The sequence below is a fragment of the Zygosaccharomyces rouxii genome, assembly GCF_000026365.1.
Source record: "Zygosaccharomyces rouxii strain CBS732 chromosome F complete sequence".
Classification (NCBI taxonomy): Eukaryota; Fungi; Ascomycota; class Saccharomycetes; order Saccharomycetales; family Saccharomycetaceae; genus Zygosaccharomyces; species Zygosaccharomyces rouxii.
In genome coordinates, this window is record NC_012995.1 from 333,081 (window position 1) to 353,486 (window position 20,406).

General features: G+C 37.9%; 10 protein-coding genes and 1 non-coding gene across 11 annotated transcripts; 5 read left to right on the plus strand and 6 right to left on the minus strand.

Moving 5' to 3' along the window:
* Positions 1 to 84: 84 nt before the first annotated feature.
* ULP1 (SUMO protease ULP1) lies at positions 85 to 1,869 on the plus strand (the record flags this gene model as incomplete). The annotated part of the gene is made up of 1 exon (XM_002497324.1): positions 85 to 1,869. One exon carries the CDS (start codon positions 85 to 87, stop codon positions 1,867 to 1,869), a length of 1,785 nt encoding a protein of 594 aa, XP_002497369.1.
* Positions 1,870 to 1,910: 41 nt separating this feature from the next.
* MSH4 (MutS family protein MSH4) lies at positions 1,911 to 4,265 on the minus strand (the record flags this gene model as incomplete). Its single annotated transcript, XM_002497325.1, has 1 exon — positions 1,911 to 4,265. The coding sequence occupies one exon, from the start codon at positions 4,263 to 4,265 to the stop codon at positions 1,911 to 1,913; it is 2,355 nt and encodes a 784-aa protein (XP_002497370.1).
* A 197-nt stretch (positions 4,266 to 4,462) lies between these two features.
* HST2 (histone deacetylase HST2) lies at positions 4,463 to 5,527 on the minus strand (the record flags this gene model as incomplete). Its single annotated transcript, XM_002497326.1, has 1 exon — positions 4,463 to 5,527. The coding sequence occupies one exon, from the start codon at positions 5,525 to 5,527 to the stop codon at positions 4,463 to 4,465; it is 1,065 nt and encodes a 354-aa protein (XP_002497371.1).
* A 48-nt stretch (positions 5,528 to 5,575) lies between these two features.
* Positions 5,576 to 5,649, minus strand: ZYRO0F03982r. Its single transcript has one exon. It is a non-coding gene; the product is annotated as a tRNA-Asn (tRNA).
* A 593-nt stretch (positions 5,650 to 6,242) lies between these two features.
* Positions 6,243 to 9,317, plus strand: RQC2 (Rqc2p; the record flags this gene model as incomplete). Its single annotated transcript, XM_002497327.1, has 1 exon — positions 6,243 to 9,317. The coding sequence occupies one exon, from the start codon at positions 6,243 to 6,245 to the stop codon at positions 9,315 to 9,317; it is 3,075 nt and encodes a 1,024-aa protein (XP_002497372.1).
* Positions 9,318 to 9,338: 21 nt separating this feature from the next.
* On the minus strand, positions 9,339 to 9,908 carry RET3 (coatomer subunit zeta; the record flags this gene model as incomplete). The annotated part of the gene is made up of 1 exon (XM_002497328.1): positions 9,339 to 9,908. The coding sequence occupies one exon, from the start codon at positions 9,906 to 9,908 to the stop codon at positions 9,339 to 9,341; it is 570 nt and encodes a 189-aa protein (XP_002497373.1).
* Positions 9,909 to 10,166: 258 nt separating this feature from the next.
* TAF3 (Taf3p) lies at positions 10,167 to 11,225 on the plus strand (the record flags this gene model as incomplete). The annotated part of the gene is made up of 1 exon (XM_002497329.1): positions 10,167 to 11,225. One exon carries the CDS (start codon positions 10,167 to 10,169, stop codon positions 11,223 to 11,225), a length of 1,059 nt encoding a protein of 352 aa, XP_002497374.1.
* An 80-nt stretch (positions 11,226 to 11,305) lies between these two features.
* RRP12 (mRNA-binding protein RRP12) lies at positions 11,306 to 14,950 on the minus strand (the record flags this gene model as incomplete). The annotated part of the gene is made up of 1 exon (XM_002497330.1): positions 11,306 to 14,950. One exon carries the CDS (start codon positions 14,948 to 14,950, stop codon positions 11,306 to 11,308), a length of 3,645 nt encoding a protein of 1,214 aa, XP_002497375.1.
* Positions 14,951 to 15,146: 196 nt separating this feature from the next.
* Positions 15,147 to 15,506, plus strand: MRPS16 (mitochondrial 37S ribosomal protein bS16m; the record flags this gene model as incomplete). The annotated part of the gene is made up of 1 exon (XM_002497331.1): positions 15,147 to 15,506. One exon carries the CDS (start codon positions 15,147 to 15,149, stop codon positions 15,504 to 15,506), a length of 360 nt encoding a protein of 119 aa, XP_002497376.1.
* Positions 15,507 to 15,749: 243 nt separating this feature from the next.
* Positions 15,750 to 16,925, minus strand: CIP1 (Cip1p; the record flags this gene model as incomplete). Its single annotated transcript, XM_002497332.1, has 1 exon — positions 15,750 to 16,925. The coding sequence occupies one exon, from the start codon at positions 16,923 to 16,925 to the stop codon at positions 15,750 to 15,752; it is 1,176 nt and encodes a 391-aa protein (XP_002497377.1).
* Positions 16,926 to 17,989: 1,064 nt separating this feature from the next.
* Positions 17,990 to 20,401, plus strand: CHL1 (DNA helicase; the record flags this gene model as incomplete). The annotated part of the gene is made up of 1 exon (XM_002497333.1): positions 17,990 to 20,401. The coding sequence occupies one exon, from the start codon at positions 17,990 to 17,992 to the stop codon at positions 20,399 to 20,401; it is 2,412 nt and encodes an 803-aa protein (XP_002497378.1).
* Between the last annotated feature and the right edge of the window lie 5 nt (positions 20,402 to 20,406).

A 20,406-nucleotide genomic window follows, 5' to 3' on the forward strand; every position in this document is an offset into this window, starting at 1 on the left:
ACGCTAAGAAGTTCACGAGAATAAAGAGAAGACGTAAAACAAAACAATATAGATACATTTTAAACGACCAGAGATATCATATCTATGTCTCTCGATATTTATAAGAGAATAAAAACGGAGAATAGCTATTCTCCCCTGTTTTCGCCCATTTCGACCCATAGTTCTCATAATGTTCAACCACCTAGTTTATCACTCTTTAATCCAAAGAGAACCATGAGTTCAAGTTATCTGAATACAAGTCCAGCAGCTGGTATTTATGTACTTCCTCAGAGGGCCATTTCACTGGATGCACATCGTCTGCAACAGACAAAGCTTGGAGAGGATGGCGGAAGAGGGCAATTTCTCAAAGATATTACCAATACTTTAGTTGACACTGGTAAATTCTTTTGGCACAAGCTATTGAGGAATGGAGAGTATCAGAACGACCATGAGGTCCAGACAGATAAGAAGATTACAACTCCTGGAAATACCAATAAGAGGAAGATGGGAGATTTATCGGATTATTACCTCATACCAAGAAAACACAGAAAGATATCTAGAGGAAATGAAGCTATTCCAGCAATTGAAAAATCAAGATTTACTAGTGAAGGTAGTGATGGCAGTCTTCATCGTGCTTATGATACTTTGAGTTTTTCCAAGGATCCCTTTAACTGGAATGATTGGAAGACAGATGTGATAAAGCCAAAAGACAACGAAAACTCAAATGTCTCAAACTTCTATCCCAGATATGGTACTTCATTCGCTAGAAGGAGCAAATTAGCAAGGCAATCCACCAACAAAAAACAGCCTTTGGGGACCCAATGGGATGAGTTAGGGTATTTGAGAACGGTTTTTAATGGTGAGTACACAGTTCCTAAGATGATTCAAGATGAAAGGGAAAACCAGCTGAAGATGTTACAAAAGGATAAGAACAATACTATTAAAGTGCGAAAGTACATTGTCGATCTTACAGAGAGGATTAAGAATATCATTTTAGAGAAATCCAATGAAGAGAAAGAGAATAAAGATGACGACCTGGTAATTCTGAAAGAACAAAGAGTCAGCACATTGGAAAAGAAACGTAAGGAGCACCAATCTAGGTGCCAAAGATTTGATCAATCCAAGGTGGATTTCGAAGGTGAATTTAAGATGTATAGGCAGTTACTGGATGAGAGGAAACACATACAAGAGGAAGTCAGAAAGAAGAAAGAGAGTTCTAAGAAAAAGAAACTGGTACCCTCAATTGGTCAGCAGGATATTAATCAAGTGGAGAAGAATCTACGCAGACAAGATAACGCGGTTTTAACGAATAAAGATAATATAGAAGTAACAACAAGAGATTTTAGAACTCTGGCTCCTCGTAGGTGGCTTAACGATACAGTGATAGAATTTTTCATGCATTTCATTGAAAGAGAAACTCCCAGATCCGTTGCTTTCAATTCTTATTTCTACACAAATCTTTCAGAGCGCGGTTATCAGGGTGTTAGACGTTGGATGAGAAGAAAGAAGGTTCAAATTGGAGATTTAGAGAAAATATTTGTACCCGTGAATTTGAATGAATCTCATTGGGCTCTTGGGATGATTGATATACCGTCCAAATCTATTTACTACGTTGATTCTCTTTCAAATGGACCAAATGCATTAAGCTTTGCCATTTTAAACGATTTGCAGAATTACGTTATAGAAGAGAGTAAGAATACTATGGGTTCAGATTTTATGTTGAAGAATTTGAGTTGTCCACAACAGCCAAATGGTTTTGACTGTGGGATATATTTGTGCTTAAACACACTTTATTTGAGTCATGAATCCCCCTTGACATTTGATCATAACGACGCCGTGAGGATGAGACAATATATAGCACATTTAATATTATTGCAGGGATCTAAATAAAGAGCATGTAAAAGTAGTAGGAATTCGATTTGGTTTAACCTTTAATTTTCAAAGGAATCGACAAACAAATCTTGGAGTGATTTTAGAGAAGGAAGTGAAAATTGATCTTCATTATCTAGTTGACTTCCCAGCAGCTCTACTAGGGAAAATATTTTCTTCATTTGTCTGACCATTTGAAGATTATGCTGTCGGTCTTCCTCAGTTTGAAATCCACCGACGCATCGAGATTTACTAATTTGTAGCCTCTCGCAAATGCGATAAGCTTCTTCAATAATGGTGGGGCTGAACAACTTTTGGACAGCTTTGATACCTGGATTTTCGATGGCAGTTGCGGGATCGCTACTTAATCGATAGTGCATTTCCAAGGAACTGTCACCCTTCATGTCAGTCAACATGTTCAAATGCACAACAGAGGGTTTATACTTGAGAATGCTCGGGATATCTTGAAAATGTGTTGAAAGGAAGATAGTGGCTCCAATCTTGAGCAAATGTTCTGCAACCGCCAAAGATATGCAAAAGCCGTCACCGATACTAGAGCCCCTCCCCAATTCATCAAGGACTAACAGGGTGGAAGAATCGATATCATCCAGAAAATACGCCATTTCTTTCATTTCAAATGCGAATGTGGAAGTACTCAATTCCATGGAGTCGTTGCATATTCTTGCATGAATTTTGGTATAAATTTTGCAATAAGCACAATCAGCAGGAATAGGACAGCCCATCTGTGCCATGATACAAAGTAAGACCACCTGTCTTAGATAAACCGATTTCCCACTCATATTACAACCTGTTATAATTTGTAAAGAATTGCTAGCTGTATTCGAAATATTATTAGGGATGAAGTCTTTAATTAGGGTTTCCACCACCGGGTGTCTCGAATTTTGTAATATCATTTGATTTGAGAAAACAGGAATGCAATAGTTCCTTTCCCTTGAATTAAATGCAAAGCAACACATCAAATCTAAGATAGATACTGCTTCAGATACCATAAAAAGTACAGAAATGTTTTTCACAATTCCAGTCAACAATTTATCTACCACTTGTTCACTTATGATGCTTATTTCTGACAATACTTCCTTTAACCTGGCATTATACTTGACGATTTTGAGAGTGTTGCATTCGATGTAATTTTTCTTGGTCACTCTGTTTATGAAGATTGGCGGTAAGGAAGAGGCAGATCCTACTAGCTGACGCTTTACCCTCAAAAAAAATCCATGAGAAGAATCGTAATTGTAATCAAAGATAAGATCATGAGTCACTGATAATTCTTCTACTTCATGTATGATCTCATCCATGACATTTTTGTAAATTTGCCTCGATACATCGAGCAAACCATTGGCACCACATTTAACTGCATAGCATCGTTGATTTTCCAATTCCAGAGGAGAAGAAGCCCAAACACAATCTTCATTAATGTAGCTGTGAATTAGCTGTTCAATTTGATCTATGCTCTCATGACAGAAGACATCCCGAGCCTCTGTAAGTAAAGTGGATTCTAGTGCAACTTGAGAGAGTAACTCTCGTAAATTTTTAGTCACAGCGATAGAATCCTTGAGCAAGATGGAGTAATTGATCTTTTGTTCTGATTTGACTGCTGTCTGGTCTACTGACAACAGTTTGGCGAACAATTTATCTAAATCTTGCAGTTTTCTCATCTGAGTTCTAAGACCATCAAGTAGTTCATGTTGTCCCAATAGTTCCTTTACCGTTTGTAGTCGCATATCAATGTTAGCTTTATCTGTTAAAGGTTGTAAAATGTTATTTCTCAATGACCTTTGTCCCATCTTGGTACATGTATTATCCATAAATTTCCAAAAGGAGAGCCCTTGTTTTACCACATTATTCTCCACAAGCTCAAGGCCTCTGATCGTCTTAGGATCAATAAGCATAGTGTTTTCAGTACCTTCATATTTAATACGGAAGTTTTCGTATCTGGTTAGGCAAGAATTGGATGCCGTGGAGACGATTTCTCCCGTATAGTACATAGCAGCAGCAGTAGCATTTAGAGCAAATGCCTTGTCGGTAAATTCATCCATAAGTAGCTGCTTTTTATCATTTTCGATCATGTACTTGTCAATGGCTGTTAATCCATCTTGGGAATTGAAATATTTGGCAGAAGTCTCTGTAATCCTTACACTTTCATCAACGTTGAATTTAATAATTGTTGCCAATTTAGAAACTACAGGGGAAAGACTAGAACTCGGTAACAGAATTTCTGTGGGTTGGTAGACCTGGATATTATGGACAGTACGGATGTAAATCTGGGAATCCATATAGTCTGACAAAATCATTTCTCCTGTATGATATTTGATAACACAGATGCCGACCTTAGTACCGATATCCCTAGAGAGTTCAAAGATAGAACATAAAACCCTCTCAGGACCATTGTTTACCATGGCAAATGCCGTTGTTGTGGCGCCTGACGCCAATCTCGATTGATTTCTGGACCTCCGATTTTTACTCTTGGATGCTCTTGTAACTCTACGAGAGGATGTAATCGTAGCTGTAGTAGTAGTGGTGGTTGGGGATCTTGAAGATGAGTTAGCCGCTGACGTGTCAAGACACCTTGCATGAATAAAACTGGACAAGTCACTCATTCCTTTTTTGTTTCAGTACCGATATCCAAATTCTCTAATTCGTTAGCGATAGCGGCAACTTCCTCAGCAGCGTCTTTGGCCTTATATTCTTTCTCTTCGCCGGCTAGTTCTTGTAATTCTTCTAACCAATTCAATTCCTTTGCCAGTTCTTGAGCCGCTTCATCTGACCCTCCCTTAAAAACAAGATCGCCTCCTCGAGGGTTCGAACGGAACTCACCAACGACTTCGTAATTCCAAAGTACCCTTTTAAAGCCAAGAGGGACTTCTGATGGCAAAGATGCAAAGGGATACACAGATAAAGAGGTACCAGCAACAATCACTAGATGTTTTCCCTTCTTATTCTTTTTTAACCATTCTAAGTCTTCATCCCAAGTGTCAAAGAAATTATTTGGTAAACCTTCCCCGAAAAATACGATACTTGGTTTAATCAAACTATCACATTTGTCACAGCGTGCGTAATCGAATTCAATTTCATCCTTTTTTCCCTTGTCTTTCTTATGTTCTAGTTTAACTGGTTCTAAATGAGCTTTGAAAGTTTCTACTGGAAATCTTTGAGAACATCCAATACAAACATTTGATGCAAAACTACCATGAGCCTCTACTATATATTTATCGTGAATCTTAGCTTCTCTTTCCAAAGTATCAATATTCTGAGTGTAAATCCTACGTAGTCTACCTTTGTCCTCAAACAATTTCATCAAATAGTGGAATTTTGAAGGTTTAAAATTACCTGGGTAAAGTTCTTTGGCCAATGTATAAAATGGCTTAGGATTTTCTTCAAAATAGTCAACATCAAACACGGCTTCAGGGAATGGTAATCCTAATTTTGAAAGATTACTATAGAGACCTGTCTTTGGTGATCTAAAATCAGGAATACCACAAGGTGTGGATATACCAGCACCAACCATGAAGATTACTTTAGCATCGGGATTTTCTTGGAGATGTTTAGAAACACTTCTTATGGTAGATTTATCCATGATGAAAGACGATAGAAGCCTCCAAGTGTTCTTATCTGTTGGTGAATTGTAGTTTCGGGGCAGCTCATCTCTTAGGAGTCTCATCTTTTTCACCGGTCTGCATTGATATTGGGAAAAAAGGTAAAAAGAAAGCGACCTCGGTGAGGATCGAACTCACGCTCTTGCGATTAACAGTCGCACGCCTTAACCAGCTTGGCCACGAAGTCTCTTTATTACTTGTTTGACGAAGATTTTCTTGTGTGGTTTGTTAGGTGTTTTTTATGGAGTACGTTAATACTTCTAACGTATTTCCTTTTTGATTGTTCGAGCAAGTATCATATTACTGGTATAGTGTCAAAATAGCATTCCTGAGAATTGCAGAAATAGTAATGTAAAGCTTCATTACAGAACACGTATTGCTTCAACAGGACCCAACTTAAATGGATATCCATCGGGACCCTCATTCCGTTATAGTTTATACCAAAAATCAGGTTCGGTCTCTAAATTGCTATTTTGTCACCGGATAATGTTGCACAGTCGTCTTTCACCAACTAAACATTAAAATCTTATCAAATATTGAAGACAACAGCTACTGATGGCAATTCAAGTTTCCCAATCAAGCTGCAGCACAATTCAGGAATCTTCATGGGTTTCAGCGTACCTTAATATTTAAAAATTTCGACAGTTTTCTTGAAGTTCTTTGGCCTCTTTTTTTTTTTTTTTTTTCACTTCGCACAGTATATTAACACTCGATATACTTGAAATTTATCTCTTGGTAATACACTTACCATCAAAGGGTCAAGGAGCGTAAGAGTAGACCATGAAGCAGAGAATTAGTGCATTAGATCTTCAGCTACTTGCTGAAGAACTGAGAGAAAATCTAGAAAGTTACAGACTTAACAATATCTACAATATTGCTGACTCTAACAGGCAATTTTTGTTAAAGTTCAACAAACCAGATTCCAAATTTAGTGTTGTAGTAGATTGCGGTCTCAGAATTCATCTAACTGATTATGATAGACCAACACCTCCTGGACCTTCTGGATTTGTCATTAAATTAAGAAAACATTTGAAATCTAAAAGATTAACAGCATTACGTCAAGTTCATGATGATCGTATTCTAGTGCTACAATTCGCAGATGGTCTTTACTACCTGGTATTAGAATTTTTTAGTGCAGGTAATGTTATTTTATTAGATGAGAATAAAAAGATTTTGTCATTGCAAAGGATTGTTCAAGAACATGAGAATAAGGTTGGTGAACAATACACTATGTTTGACGATTCTATCTTTTCTAACAATGAAAAGACCAATGCTAGAGAACCTGAGACTTATAATGAAGAAACTGTCAAACAATGGCTTCGAGAGGCACAGACGAAATTCGAAACAGAATCCAAAATTCTAAATGAAGTTGTACCATCAGGTAAGAAAAAAGACGGTCAAAGGAAAAAAATTAAGGTAATGGCAATCCATAGATTATTGCTATCAAGGGAACCGCATTTATCATCGGATTTGTTATCTAAAAATTTACAAATGCAAGGTTTCAGCCCATCAGCTTCATGTCTTGACTTCGTGGGTCAGGAGTCTGCAATTGTTGATCTGCTGAATAATACTGAAAAGGAATACCAGAGTTTGTTATCCGATTCAGAAAGATCAGGTTACATTCTAGCAAAGAGAAATGTTAATTTTAACTCTGAAAGAGATGAGAAGGACTTAGAATTTGTTTATGAGACCTTCCATCCGTTTGAACCATTTGTAGCTCCTCAAAACGTTGGAGACACTAGAACAATTAAAATTGAGGGAGGTTATAATAAAGTATTGGATAGTTTCTTTTCAACCATTGAATCATCTAAATACGCTCTTCGTATTCAACAACAGGAACAGCAAGCCACTAAGAGACTAGAAGCCGCTCGTCTAGATAACCAAAAGAAGATCCAAGCCCTGGTGGATGCACAATCTTTCAACGAAGAAAAAGGTCATTCGATCATTGCTAACGCAGACCTTGTCGAACAGACGAAATCTGCGGTGCAAGGTTACGTTGATCAACAGATGGATTGGAGTACCATTGAAAAATTGATCCAAGTGGAACAGAAAAGAGGTAATAAGATTGCACAATTAATTCAATTACCTTTGAACCTGCAGGAAAACAAAATTGCCATACGCTTACCCGATCCTAGTGAAGAAGACGAAGAAGATGGGAGTGGCAGCGATAGCGGTAGTGGTAGTGATAGTTCCAGCGAAGCAGAAGACGAAGATGGTTCTGATTCTGATCACAGCAGTGATAGCGATGTTTCTGATTTCGAAACGGAAGAAACTATTGAGAATAGACCCAAAAAATCACTAAAATCTAAAAAGCAAGAGGAAAAGGGTTTGAAGGTTAGCATTGACCTAGGCCTGTCGGCCTACGCAAACGCCTCGTACTACTTCAATATCAAAAAGAATAATGCAGAGAAGCAGAAAAAAGTAGAGAAGAACGTTGAAAAAGCATTTAAAAATATTGAAGAAAAAGTTGGAAGACAATTAAAACAAAAATTAAAGGAAACTCATAATGTGTTGAGAAAGGTGAGAACGCCTTATTTTTTCGAAAAGCACCATTGGTTCATCTCTAGTGAAGGCTTCCTCGTCTTAATGGGTAAGAGTGATTCGGAAACAGATTTAATTTACAGCAAATATATTGAAGACGATGACGTTTATTTATTCAACACTTTTGGTACTCAAGTATGGATTAAAAACCCAGATAGCACCGAGGTTCCTCCTAACACTTTGATGCAAGCTGGCATCCTATGTATGTCCGCAAGTGAAGCATGGTCTAAAAAGATCTCATCCTCTCCATGGTGGTGTTTTGCAAAAAATATCTCTAAATTCGAGCCCAGTGACAACAGCGTTTTGCCTCCAGGTAGATTTCTTTTGAAGAATGAAAACAATAAAAACTTCATGCCGCCAGCTCAGTTAGTAATGGGATTTGGATTTTTGTGGAAAGTAAAGACTGAAGAGAATGCAAATGAAGATCTTGAAGAAGTACCAGCTGAAGAGGTGGAAGAGCATGGTGAGAACGAAGAGGAAGGTGCACCAAAGGAACATGATGGACCAGAGGACCATGAAGAATCCGGAATACAGGAGGAAGAGAAGCAAGACGAACAAGAAAATCAAGGAGAAGAACCGGAAGAAGAAGAAGCCAAACCCCAGGAGGCTGATACGAAATCCGAAGACGAAAAGGACCATGATGAAAATGCAAGTACGAACGCTGGCCCAGGGGAACAAAATATGAACAAGAAAGTTCGTGGTAAGAAAGGTAAATTAAAGAAGATGCAAAGGAAATATGGTGACCAAGACGAAGAAGAGCGCCAAATGAGATTAAATATGCTTGGTACGTTAAAGGGGATGAAAAAGCAACAGTTGAAGGAACAAGAAGATTTACAAAGACAACAGAACAGAGATTTCAGAAAAGCTAAACTAAAGAAACAACAAGAGGCACAAGCTTTCAAATTTACTAAAAATGAAAAAGTCAAAGTTAACTATAAAAAATTCCATAATGAATTAAAACCTACGTTAGATCCCAGAGATGAAATCTTAGATATAATTCCAGTTTGTGCACCATGGCCAGCCCTATTGAAATACAAATATAAAGTGAAAATTCAACCTGGGAACGCTAAAAAGACAAAAACAATGCATGAAATTCTCCACCATTTTACTACAAGACCAGTTGATACTGAAATGGTTGATAAAGAAGCAGATTGGCCACCTGAACGTGAGACCATTAAACAACTAAAGGAACAAGATTTAATCTTAACGCTAAGCATGGACAAATTGAAAGTATCAATTCCTGGTAAGCTCAACGGTGCCTCCAAGAAAGATCTGCCCAAGAAGGGAAAGGCTAACAAAAACAAAAAGAAATAGATTTTTTTAGATGTCTGTGTATTAAATTCCTTGTTGCAATTTTTCCTGTAGTCTGCTCTTAGCAAATCCCCAAGCACCAAGCAGCCCTTTATCTAAATCAAGTGATATCTGAGGTTCGTTGACAGGTGGTTTTGTCACTCGTGATGCGATAGCCGCAGGATCGGTCTCTAAGATGACACCGTGATCAATTGTTTCATCAATCGCCAATAAAACCGTGTCGTAATGCTCTTGGATGTTTTTCTTGTCAATACCAGAATTCAGGATTAAATCTAACGAATCCTTAAATGCAGTAAATGCTAATTGCAGAACCATCTCGTTCTCCTCAATTGATCCAATCAAGTAAAGAGTCACATCCAAATATTCTTTGTACAAAACCAGATGATCTTCAAAGATTAAAATCTCAGAATCATGCTTATGAGTCTTAGCAAACAGTTGCTTCTCAAATTCCTTTTGTTTCTTGACGGACTGCGATAAAACACTCAACTGCTCTTCAGGTTGATGAGGTGGCCTATAGTAATTGGCATAAACACGGTTACCAGAACCGTCCAATATCAAAATTGCTTGCACAGAATACAGCGATAGATCTGTCATAACTCAAAACCTGACCTCAGAGCTTTCAATTCTTACGCGTTTCCAACTGTTGATGGTTTCTTGTTCAACGGTCCTTGAAGTTTGGCCAACTTTGACTGTTTTTTGAGCTTCTGGAAAAGTGCGGGTAATATCTCTTGTAGGTGAAAAAAAAAAATATATGGGCCTCCAAGAAACTCATACCTTACTCTGATAATGCCCGTTATGCCCCCGCAAATAGTCGGACAAAGGGGTAGAGTTGATTAGGAATAGTGTGAATTAATGGCTTCAACGAATGATTTTTACTTTGGGTTGCTCCGGGTCTCTATGATACAGCTATTGAAGTCACAAGGGTTTGACAGGGCTAGACCTACAACCGTTGATGTAATTACAGATCTGTACATGAGATATCTGGGACTCTTAACGGGTGAGATAATGAAACTAGCGGAGTCAAGATGCGATTTGGATGACACAATTAGTCTGCAGGATATTACGCTGGCGTTTCAGAACCTAGGGGTTATTAAACCGGTTGATGTGTTGGATGTATACGATGAGAATCCAGAGTTACCAAGTGATAAAGGCATAAAAAAATTCAAAGAATGGTGTCTGAATGATATGCAACCAAGAGAATCGAGAATGGTTGCGCTACCGACGGCAGATCTTTTAAAGAGTAAACCAAAGAGTTCAAAACCATTATCGTTAATTCCTGAGTATATCAATCAGTTACAACAGAAGCAGGACCCTACGCAGGATGACAAAGGTGATGAAGAAGACGAATTGATCGAAGAGTTGATAAACAATGGTGATTTAGACGATTGGATTAAATTCGTTCTCGCAAGACAAAGAATTAATCTGGCGAAAAGAGTCTCAGGCAAGGAACCACAGCATATTAATAACCTACCTTCAATTGGTGGCCTTAAATATTCACTGTTAGAGCAATCATCAGTTAATAACGATCCACTACCGACACCGCTGGATTCCGCCGAAGAGGATGATCCACAGTCAAAACCAAAGATTGATGAACTTATACAAAGATTACCCATAATGAGACCTGAATGCCGATTGGAAAATATTAATCTTTCATTTGAAAACGAAGCATATGATCCTAGTAGCGATGAAAATGAACCAGACGTACCGCCTCAGGGTTCCCTTGATTTTGCCATTGATAAAGATTCTAAGCGTAATGGGATGGAAACTGATATCAATGAATTTGATCTAGATCCTGATATTGATACCAATTTTGAAGAATTAGAAGATATGGATAGTAATTTCCAAAGAAGAGATTATTTGGATTTAGATGAACATCCTCAAGACTTCCAATTCGATATTGACGGGTTTTAATTATAGAAATTTTATACTTACGACTCTAATAATGTACACACGTATTTACGATAATCTTATTATTATTAATGTTTTTTAACTTACAATTTCTTCTTGGACTTGTACTTACCACCCCTCTTTGGTCCCTTACCGATCTTATTTTTACTGTCTGCGGTTTTCTTGGGCAATTTCAAATCATCATCTACTTCATCATCACTACCATTAGCTCCAGATCTAGCACCTTTCTTAAACTTCAATCTGTTTCTTTGTCCTCTGATAGGTCCTTGCTTAACGGCATCCATGTATGCATCAATACCACTTGTGACAGACTGTAAAGGATCTTCTTCTACCTGTTTTTCCCGATCATTAACCACTAATTTACCTTCAGCATCAAAAGAAAACATTCCATCCTCCAATGGAGCTCTCCTTTCATTTTTGTTAAATTTCTTAGGACGTGTAGATGAGATGTGTGCTAATGTTTGAGAATCTAGCAAGTCCAATGGATTTTCACCAGATTCCATGATGAACTGTTTAGATCTATTCTTCAAATTGCCTTGTTCTTCATCAGATTCATTTCCTTCATCATCAGATGAATTGTAAACGGCTTCGTCAAACGCATTCATGAATCTCGAACCCTTTGCGGAAGCCATACCATCTGTAGCAGGTGCAGCTTCATCTTCCACAGACTTACCACGCTTGCTTCTGTTCTTCACTTTTCGTATATTGGCCAAAAGTCTCAAATCTTCTTGAGGGAAGTTAGCGGCTATGAAATCGTAACCAAATTTTCTAATCAATCTTTCAATAATGTGCTTGACCTTAGCTTTAAAGTGACCGGTATGTTCATGAGACCAACGTAACAAATTGGGTATTAATTCCGGAACCTTTGGTCTTACCAATTCAGTTGGAAGACTCAAAACAGCAACTTTAGCGAACCCAATAGCGCTCTTAACGATCTCTCTTGAATTAGAAGTCAAATAAAGAGCAACTGTATCGTAGACGTCCAAAAGAACAGACTCTTCGACCACATCTCTGAATTCAAAGATCAGACAAGCAAATGCTTGGATAGTACTACTAACCATATGCTGAGATTGACCGATTAAACCAGCAGCAATAATCTTGAAGAACTCAGAAGTGCTAGAAGGTTGGTCAGGGGCTCCTTCTTCATACCCGGGAACTTGTGATAACCTAATGATGCTACCAGGTTCTTCCATTCTTTTAGCCATGGTGATTAAGCATTCAAAACCAGCTTCCCTAGATTTTTCGTTCACATCCTTGGTGGAGAGAATAACTTCTGCAGCGACTCTTACAATGAAATCCATATGGTTAGAAGGTATCAAGTTTACTAAACTCCGGATGGCACCCAATCTAGAAGCTTTAGATGAAGTTTGAACTGAAGAAGAATTGTTCAATACAACATTTTCAATATCGGACATGAAGTTGGACAAAGCTTCAGAACCAGATTCTAATTCTGCTAATCTGGTAATGATTCTGTAAGCCCTCTTTTGAATCAAAGCATCTTGAGAAACGACAGTCGATCCAAAGATGGTGAAAAGTGCAGGGTAAGATGATGGCGGCAAGTACTTGGTCATGCAAACCACTATGTCTAATAAAGTTGCAGTCAATTCGGGCTTTCCCTTTCCTGATTTCTTGAATTCTTCATCCATGGCATTTTTCAACAAACCGCATACATTGTTGAAGGTCTTTTCCAGATCTTCTTTAGTGGTTACTTTCAAATAGGACTCAATAGTTTCCAAAATGAATGCTCTGGCATTTGAAGCTGTCTGTGTATAGACGTTGAAAAGAACAGCTAGTAAATTGGAAGCCATTGTACCCAAATATTCCAAATTTTTTTGGGCTTCAGTAACAGGAAATTGCTGCTGCAACATCACGTCTTCCTTAAGTGCACCACCAGCATATAGTAAATTACTTTCCACTAAAACCTTAAGAGCGTTACAAATAGTAGTTCTCGATTGGACCTTGGCATACATGATCGATGAAAGTTCTGATCCAAAACCACCGGTGAATGCATCTCTCAAATCAGTGGGTAATTCACAGAAATGTGGCAAAGTGGACCAAATTTGGTCAACCACGGTTTGGAAGATTTTCAACTGAACAGATTCCTTTGGCAATTTCTCGAATTTGGATTCAAACGATTGACTTACAGGCACCAAATCCCTGATAAAAGTAGAAAGTTTTGTGTTTCTAGTATTATCCCTGATCAACGGCAGTAACCATGCTCTACCAGGTCTTTGATCTGAAGGATTTTCTAAATTCAACGGTAGACAACCTAAAACTACATCGGTACCCATAGAAGAAATAGCAGCTCCAATGGCTTCTTCGGCTTCATTTCTGAATTCTAGGAAGTTCTCTTCATTTGTTCTCCATTCGCCAACGATCTCTAAGGGCCTTAAAAATTCTGGATTGGCTCTAAATCTAAATTTCCTAAATGCAACGGCCAACACCTTTAAAATATCTTTAGCACAATGGCTGTATCTGACAGATAATAATTCAGTAAAGATTTCAGCCAACTCTGTGATGACTTCATCCACAGTTTCAAAAGTAGTTCCATCTACCGCTGGTGGAAAGAGTAATATCTGATCATTGACAATTTCTGATAAAACCGCCATTAAACATTGAGATGCACTGAAATAAACTTCTGGAGTCTCACTTGCCAAAAACTGTGACATGACTTTAAACAACTCAGGAACTTTAACGAAACATTGCAAAGGCTTGTGAGCTGCATAGGCTGACATACCTTTCACAATGACGGCAATCCAAGAACCTGCGAGATGAGTATCACTAGTGGAAGGTTTTAGGGAGAGAATGATATCTAAGATCCTTAAAGATTTACCATCGGGTTCTTGAGAATCATCAGATTTTTCTGCCAATGCCTTGAACAAATTTTCGAAACACTCAAAAGTGGTAGAAACTAAATATTGATCAGAACTCTTGGTAACTTCCAATAATAAATCGCAGAGAGGTTCAATTTGTGAGGATGGCCATTGACCAGTAGATAAAACCGAACTTGCTAATCGGAGGATATGGATAAGTTTTGTGGTCAATTCATTATCTTGGGGATTTTTCTTTTTAGATAAAGCCTCTTGTACAGTAGATCTAAGGGCCTGTAAAGTAAAATTGGCTACAGTTGCGGATATTACTCGACCAGCTACGGATCCTGGAGCTGCATGCGACACAACGGAATGAACGGCCTCTTGAGATCTCTTACGAACTTTTGGTCTTGGATCCAACGATAATTCTAACAATCCATTAAGACCTCTTCTTGGTGTGATATTTAACTCTTGAGAATTCCCCCAAGATTGTGAATGTTGGGAAATAAGTAATATTTCTAGACATCCGATAGCAGATCTAATTAAAGGTGCATCTGCACTTTCGTCAGTAATACAAGGGGCCACCTTAGTCAATAGTTCTGCAAATTTTTCTCTCAACAATGGTGCTGGTGTCGACCTCAAAGAAATGTCTAGTAGATAACATGCAGATGTCGCTAGTTGTAAATCACCAATAGCTCTTGTTACTGGATCAGCTGCCTGGTCAAGCAACGAAATAAATGCAACTGTATAATTAACAGGACTAGTATTTTGGGACTGGCCATTTTGTAAATTTTCTTCAACAGCTGAAAGTACAATAGCTACATGCTTTTGGTTATCCAAATTAGAATTGATCTGACGCCTTATTTTGTCAAACTTCTCTTGCATACCCATTTCAAGACCCACAGAATCGTTACTCATGGTCAAATCAGTTCGAAATGGTTACTTTAGTGTGGATATGAATCGATTTTATTATCTATTTTTTATTTTGAGATGAGATGAGATGAGATGAGATGCGATGAGCTTCTGAAAAATTTGCAATACTAAAGTGAAAAAAAAAAAATTGAAATAATACAGCACAAGAAACACAATCAAACAATCAAATATTAATTTCCCAATGTCTCGTGGACTGGTGAGAATAAGGCTAGCAAGATTTGGTAGGGTCAATAACCCAGTATACAACATTGTAGTTGCTAGGGCTTTCAAGGCAAGAGACACCAAACCAATTGAAGTACTTGGAACATATAATCCAGTGCCCAAACCATTGACTGTACAACAGAAGAAATCAGGTATTTTACCAACAAAGGATATTCAATTAGATTTCGATAGAGCCAAATATTGGATTGGTGTTGGCGCACAACCAAGTGACACAGTAACGAGTCTGCTCAGGAAATGTGGTATACTTGATGAAAACTGGGGACATGACTATCAGAGCCAGAAACCGTTGGTCTCACCAATGAAGGAAGTTACTGAATGAAACGGATATTAGCAAAGAGGGAACAAAAGTCATCATGTAAATAACGAAGTATAATATAATACAAAGATAAGTAAATATAAAATAGAAGTAAAATAAAGCCAGAGACAAACCGACAACTTAGGTCATAATTGGGATTGTAAAATAGGGATTTACCAGTGGCTGGGTATATGTATCGAAAAGTGAATAAAATGGACATTGCATTAAAGTATCTTTAGTTCATGATAATGTTAATTTTGGTTCAGTTTATCTTTTAAATCTAAGCGATTCCCTTTTTCTTCTCAGAGTAATACCAGGATCTTCCATACTTGCCATTGGTGGTGGATTTATAGGGGAATTCATACCGTTACAAACTTGGGGGCCACCTAATCCAATGCTACGTTGTCTAGTAGGAAATCCATTAAGAACACCACCAAATCCAGATGATGACAAATTCGTTTCACTGTTAGTTGGTGTTAAACCACACATACCGCTATTATTTGTATCAGATCTCGTACGTACCAGTCCAGGTTGATTTAACAACAGTTGTGAAGAATTCGACCTTGTCCGTATCAGATTCCCACCGCCATTACTACCTGGCCTTGCAGATGTAAAATTCCAACCATTAAAGTAATCTTGACTTGGTTGTCTTCGTAAACCATCAGGTCGTGATGGAGCTTCAAAAGGTGCAGCACTATCCATCCAATGTGGTGGTAGCTGTGGTATTGAAACAGCAGATCCACTACGTGACAAATAAGAATCCTTATGAACTTCTTCTAACAGTCTATGCCTTATGAGCGTTAGCAGCCAGCTATTCCTCTCGTAACCAATTTCTACACCTTTATTCTCAGATTCTTCAACTGCTATTTTAGCAACACGGTCTAATATACCGGATGGTGGATTATTACTATCAAATGGTGTTACAGTAGGGTCTGAACAAACATTTTGATAGACTTCCAACATCAGTGCTAAGAATTGCGGTGTAAAACTACCTGACCCACTCACACCTGAATGCGACGATACTGAATTCCAACCACTACCACTATTAGCACCAGCGTGGAAATCTGAAATCGAACTTGATAACGAACTCGTCGTATTCTGTCTCCCTCTCGTTCTTAAATATGGTGGGAAAGGCGGTTGTGGCTGTCCTACTCCAGTGGGACCACCCAAACCAGAACCATTAAATTGAGGTTGCGTATCCATTGGTGTGGAAATCGGGGTTCTTACAAACGGATCCATAGAAATAACATCGTCATCATTATCCATCATTTTCTCATCAACACCACTGTTAAACATCAAAGGCTGTGGTTGTTGTAAAACTTCATAACTATCAATACCAGATTCCATTCCTACCTCAGTATTATTATTACCATCAACCTGGAGCTCTAATTGCTCCTTACGTTTATTTTTAGTATGGAACCTTGGAAATCTGTCAAGTAGCATATGCAGCTGGGAAATTAGAGATAAGGGGAATGATGGGGAAGCGTTGTAGATTCCTGTTAATTAAAATACTTTAGGACTCACAGAGGCTCAAATTATGTCCGAAAGCAATTTGAATAAAGACTAATTAGCCCACAACTTTATACTTTCACAATTCTTCACCAAAAAAAACCCACGCGTACCTGCAATAGTGGATACAGAGAATAAACAAAAGTTGACTGTGCCTGTGGTACTTGTTACTACTAGTAGTTAGAAAGCACTACGTGTGCAAGCTATTGTTCCCTTTCTCAGAAGCCAAACACCTAAAAGCAAATTTAGATTTCCTAGGAAACCTCATCTTCCTTCGAAATTTAATCACTCTCTTGCTTAGTGAATGAGAATATGAATAAATGGATTCAATAAACCAGAACACCAATTATCAAACTAGTTCATATCCACTTTTTGAGATTTTAATTTCTGTTCCGGTAAACTAATTAGTTGAAAATAGCTTAAATAGGGGAAAGAATTAGCATCCGTATTGAAACACGTTAATAGTTTCGTTTCACCTATCCTTTACCAGTATTAAAATTAGTCGATTAACGTCGTTGTTGTTGTTCGCCCCTTCGTATTTCGAGAGTCTGTATGCATTGTCCATCCAAATATTATCGCGTCTTGCTTGTCTCCCTAAAATTAGTTTCGACGATTTTAACTCTTTTAGTAACAATAAATCATCCACCAGCCACTTGCATTTGTATTAGCATTGGCATTTGCATTCGAATATTGCTCCGGCTGATGCTGATGCTGAAGCTAAAGCTGATACTATTGAGTACATAATTGATGTTTCAACGATTTGCTACAGGAGTATCCTAGTTTAGGGCCAGCTCGCCATCATAACAATCTGTAGTCCTGAAATCCCTTAGACACGATTTTATAGTTCTTGCAAAGTTATTGCTGATTCGTTCTAGTCGCCTAGACACTTGCATCCTTTTGTTCTTATTCTTATTCTTGTTCTTTAGATTTGATGCGATTCTTTACACGAGCGATGAGCTAGAATTTGACGCAGGGAACAAAGGAACGGGATAATAGAAATGTCAGTGACATTTAACCACCCCTACGATCCGTATGATATCCAATTGGAATTGATGCGATGTGTCTACGATGCACTATCTCATGGGAAAAAGCTGTGTATTGTAGAATCCCCGACAGGTACCGGTAAGACACTATCGCTCATATGCTCAGTATTGACTTGGTTGAGAGACAACAAGGCAGATCTGTTGATGGGTAAGGATGGGGAAGGACAAGAAGATGAAGATGAAGATGAACCTGACTGGGTGAATCAGAGTTATGTTGGATCAGTTTTAAGTGATCAAATTCAGTTGACTCAGGATTATGAGGCATATCTCGAACAGCTCAGGAACAAAAAGATTATAGTAAGGGATCAAGAACTTAGAGACACGAAAAGACGTAAATTAAATCGTGTAGATGTTAAGATCGATAACAATAGAGATGATGAATTCTTACCACAAGAGTACTATTCAGATGATGAGGAACAGGGTACGGATGGTGTCACGTTGGGTAGGGAAGTTAAGGATATGCTGGCTAAATTAAATGGGGTTGCTAAAAATGAGCAAGATAAATTTGATATTGACCATTTAAATCCTATAAAGGTTTATTTTGCGTCTAGAACTCATTCACAATTGAGGCAGTTTGCATCCCAGTTGAGATTACCAATTTTCCCTCCATCTTTACCTAATGTTAAAAATGAATCCATAAAACACTTGCCATTAGGCTCCAGAAAACAATTATGTATTAACCCACAAGTTAGTCGATTGAAGTCTACAGATGCAATCAATGATGCTTGTAAGGAATTACAACAAAATGGTAAGAACGGCTGCAAATTTAAACAAAATATTAATAACCAACTAGAACAAGAATTTAGAGATAGATCATTTACATCTATTCACGACATTGAAGATCTGGCCGCCTTGGGTCAATCACTTGATATCTGTCCATATTATGCATCAAGAGATTCTTTGACAAGTGCAGAAATTATCACATTACCGTATCAATTCTTACTTTTTCAATCCACTAGAGAAAGTTTAGGATTAGATTTGAAAAACTCTGTGGTTGTGATTGATGAGGCTCATAACCTTATTGATACAGTCAATGCAATTCATTCAAGTGAGATTTCTTTACAAGATTTACAAAGTGTCAAAACTGGACTAACTAATTATTTGAGCAAATTTAAATCAAGACTAGGTCCCGGTAACAGAGTTAATTTGATGAAATTGATTAAATTGATAGATGTTCTAATTATTTTCACAAGGCAAAATTATAAGAAACCAGGTCAAGTTATAGACCCAATTGAGATTCTTAGTGGTAATGCTGACACTTTGAATATTCATAAGATTAACAAATACATTAAAATCAGTAAAATCTCCTACAAGATTCAGTCCTATATGCAATCTGTAGAGAAGGACCAAGGAATTAATAACCCAGGACAGCCATTGCTATTCAAAATCGCCTCGTTCATTACCTGTCTTACTTATCCTACTCAAGAGGGTAAATTCTTTTTCGAAAAAGGTCCTAGTATTAAATATATGCTATTGCAACCTGATAAATGTTTCCAAAGCGTCTTGGAAGACTCAAGATGTGTCATATTGGCCGGTGGTACCATGCAACCTGTTTCTGACGTTTTAGAAAATCTTTTCCCTACTGTAAGCAATAATCAATTGGTTAACTTTTCATGCGACCACGTTATTCCTGATGATAATTTAGGTACTTATGTCTTACAAGAACCTCAGATTGAACTTACTTTTGAGAAAAGGGAACAACCACAGGTATTGAGACAAATGGGGGAATTTTACTTGCAATTATCAAAAGCAGTTCCGTTGACTGGAGGTATTGTTGGTTTTTTCCCCAGTTATCAATACTTGCAATTCGTCATTGATCATTGGAAGAAGACAGGTTTATGGTCACAATTGACTAAATTAAGAAAGGTTAATTATGAGACTAAAAGTGGTGAAGATCCCTTACCTGAATACACTGAAGCAGTCGACAAAGGTGAAGGTGCCATGCTGTTTGCCGTTGTCGGTGGGAGATTGTCAGAAGGTATAAATTTCCAAGATAATCTCTGCAGAGCTATCGTAATGACTGGATTGCCTTTCCCCAACGTCTTCAGTGGTGAAATGATGGTTAAAAGATCCCATTTGGAAAATAAAATATTACAAAAAGGTGGCACAAGACAAGATGCCATGAGTGCCACTAAACTTTTTTTTGAAACCATTTGCCTTAAAGCCGTGAATCAAAGTGTCGGTAGAGCCATTAGACACGCAAACGATTATGCCAATATCTATCTTTTAGATAAAAGGTATGGAAATCCTCATACCCAAGAGAAACTTTCACACTGGGTGAGTAAACGCCTTCAACCACAATCTGATCTCGATTCTATTATGGATAGTACTCGGCGGTTTTTCGCAAATAAGGAAGAAGTTAAATAATCATA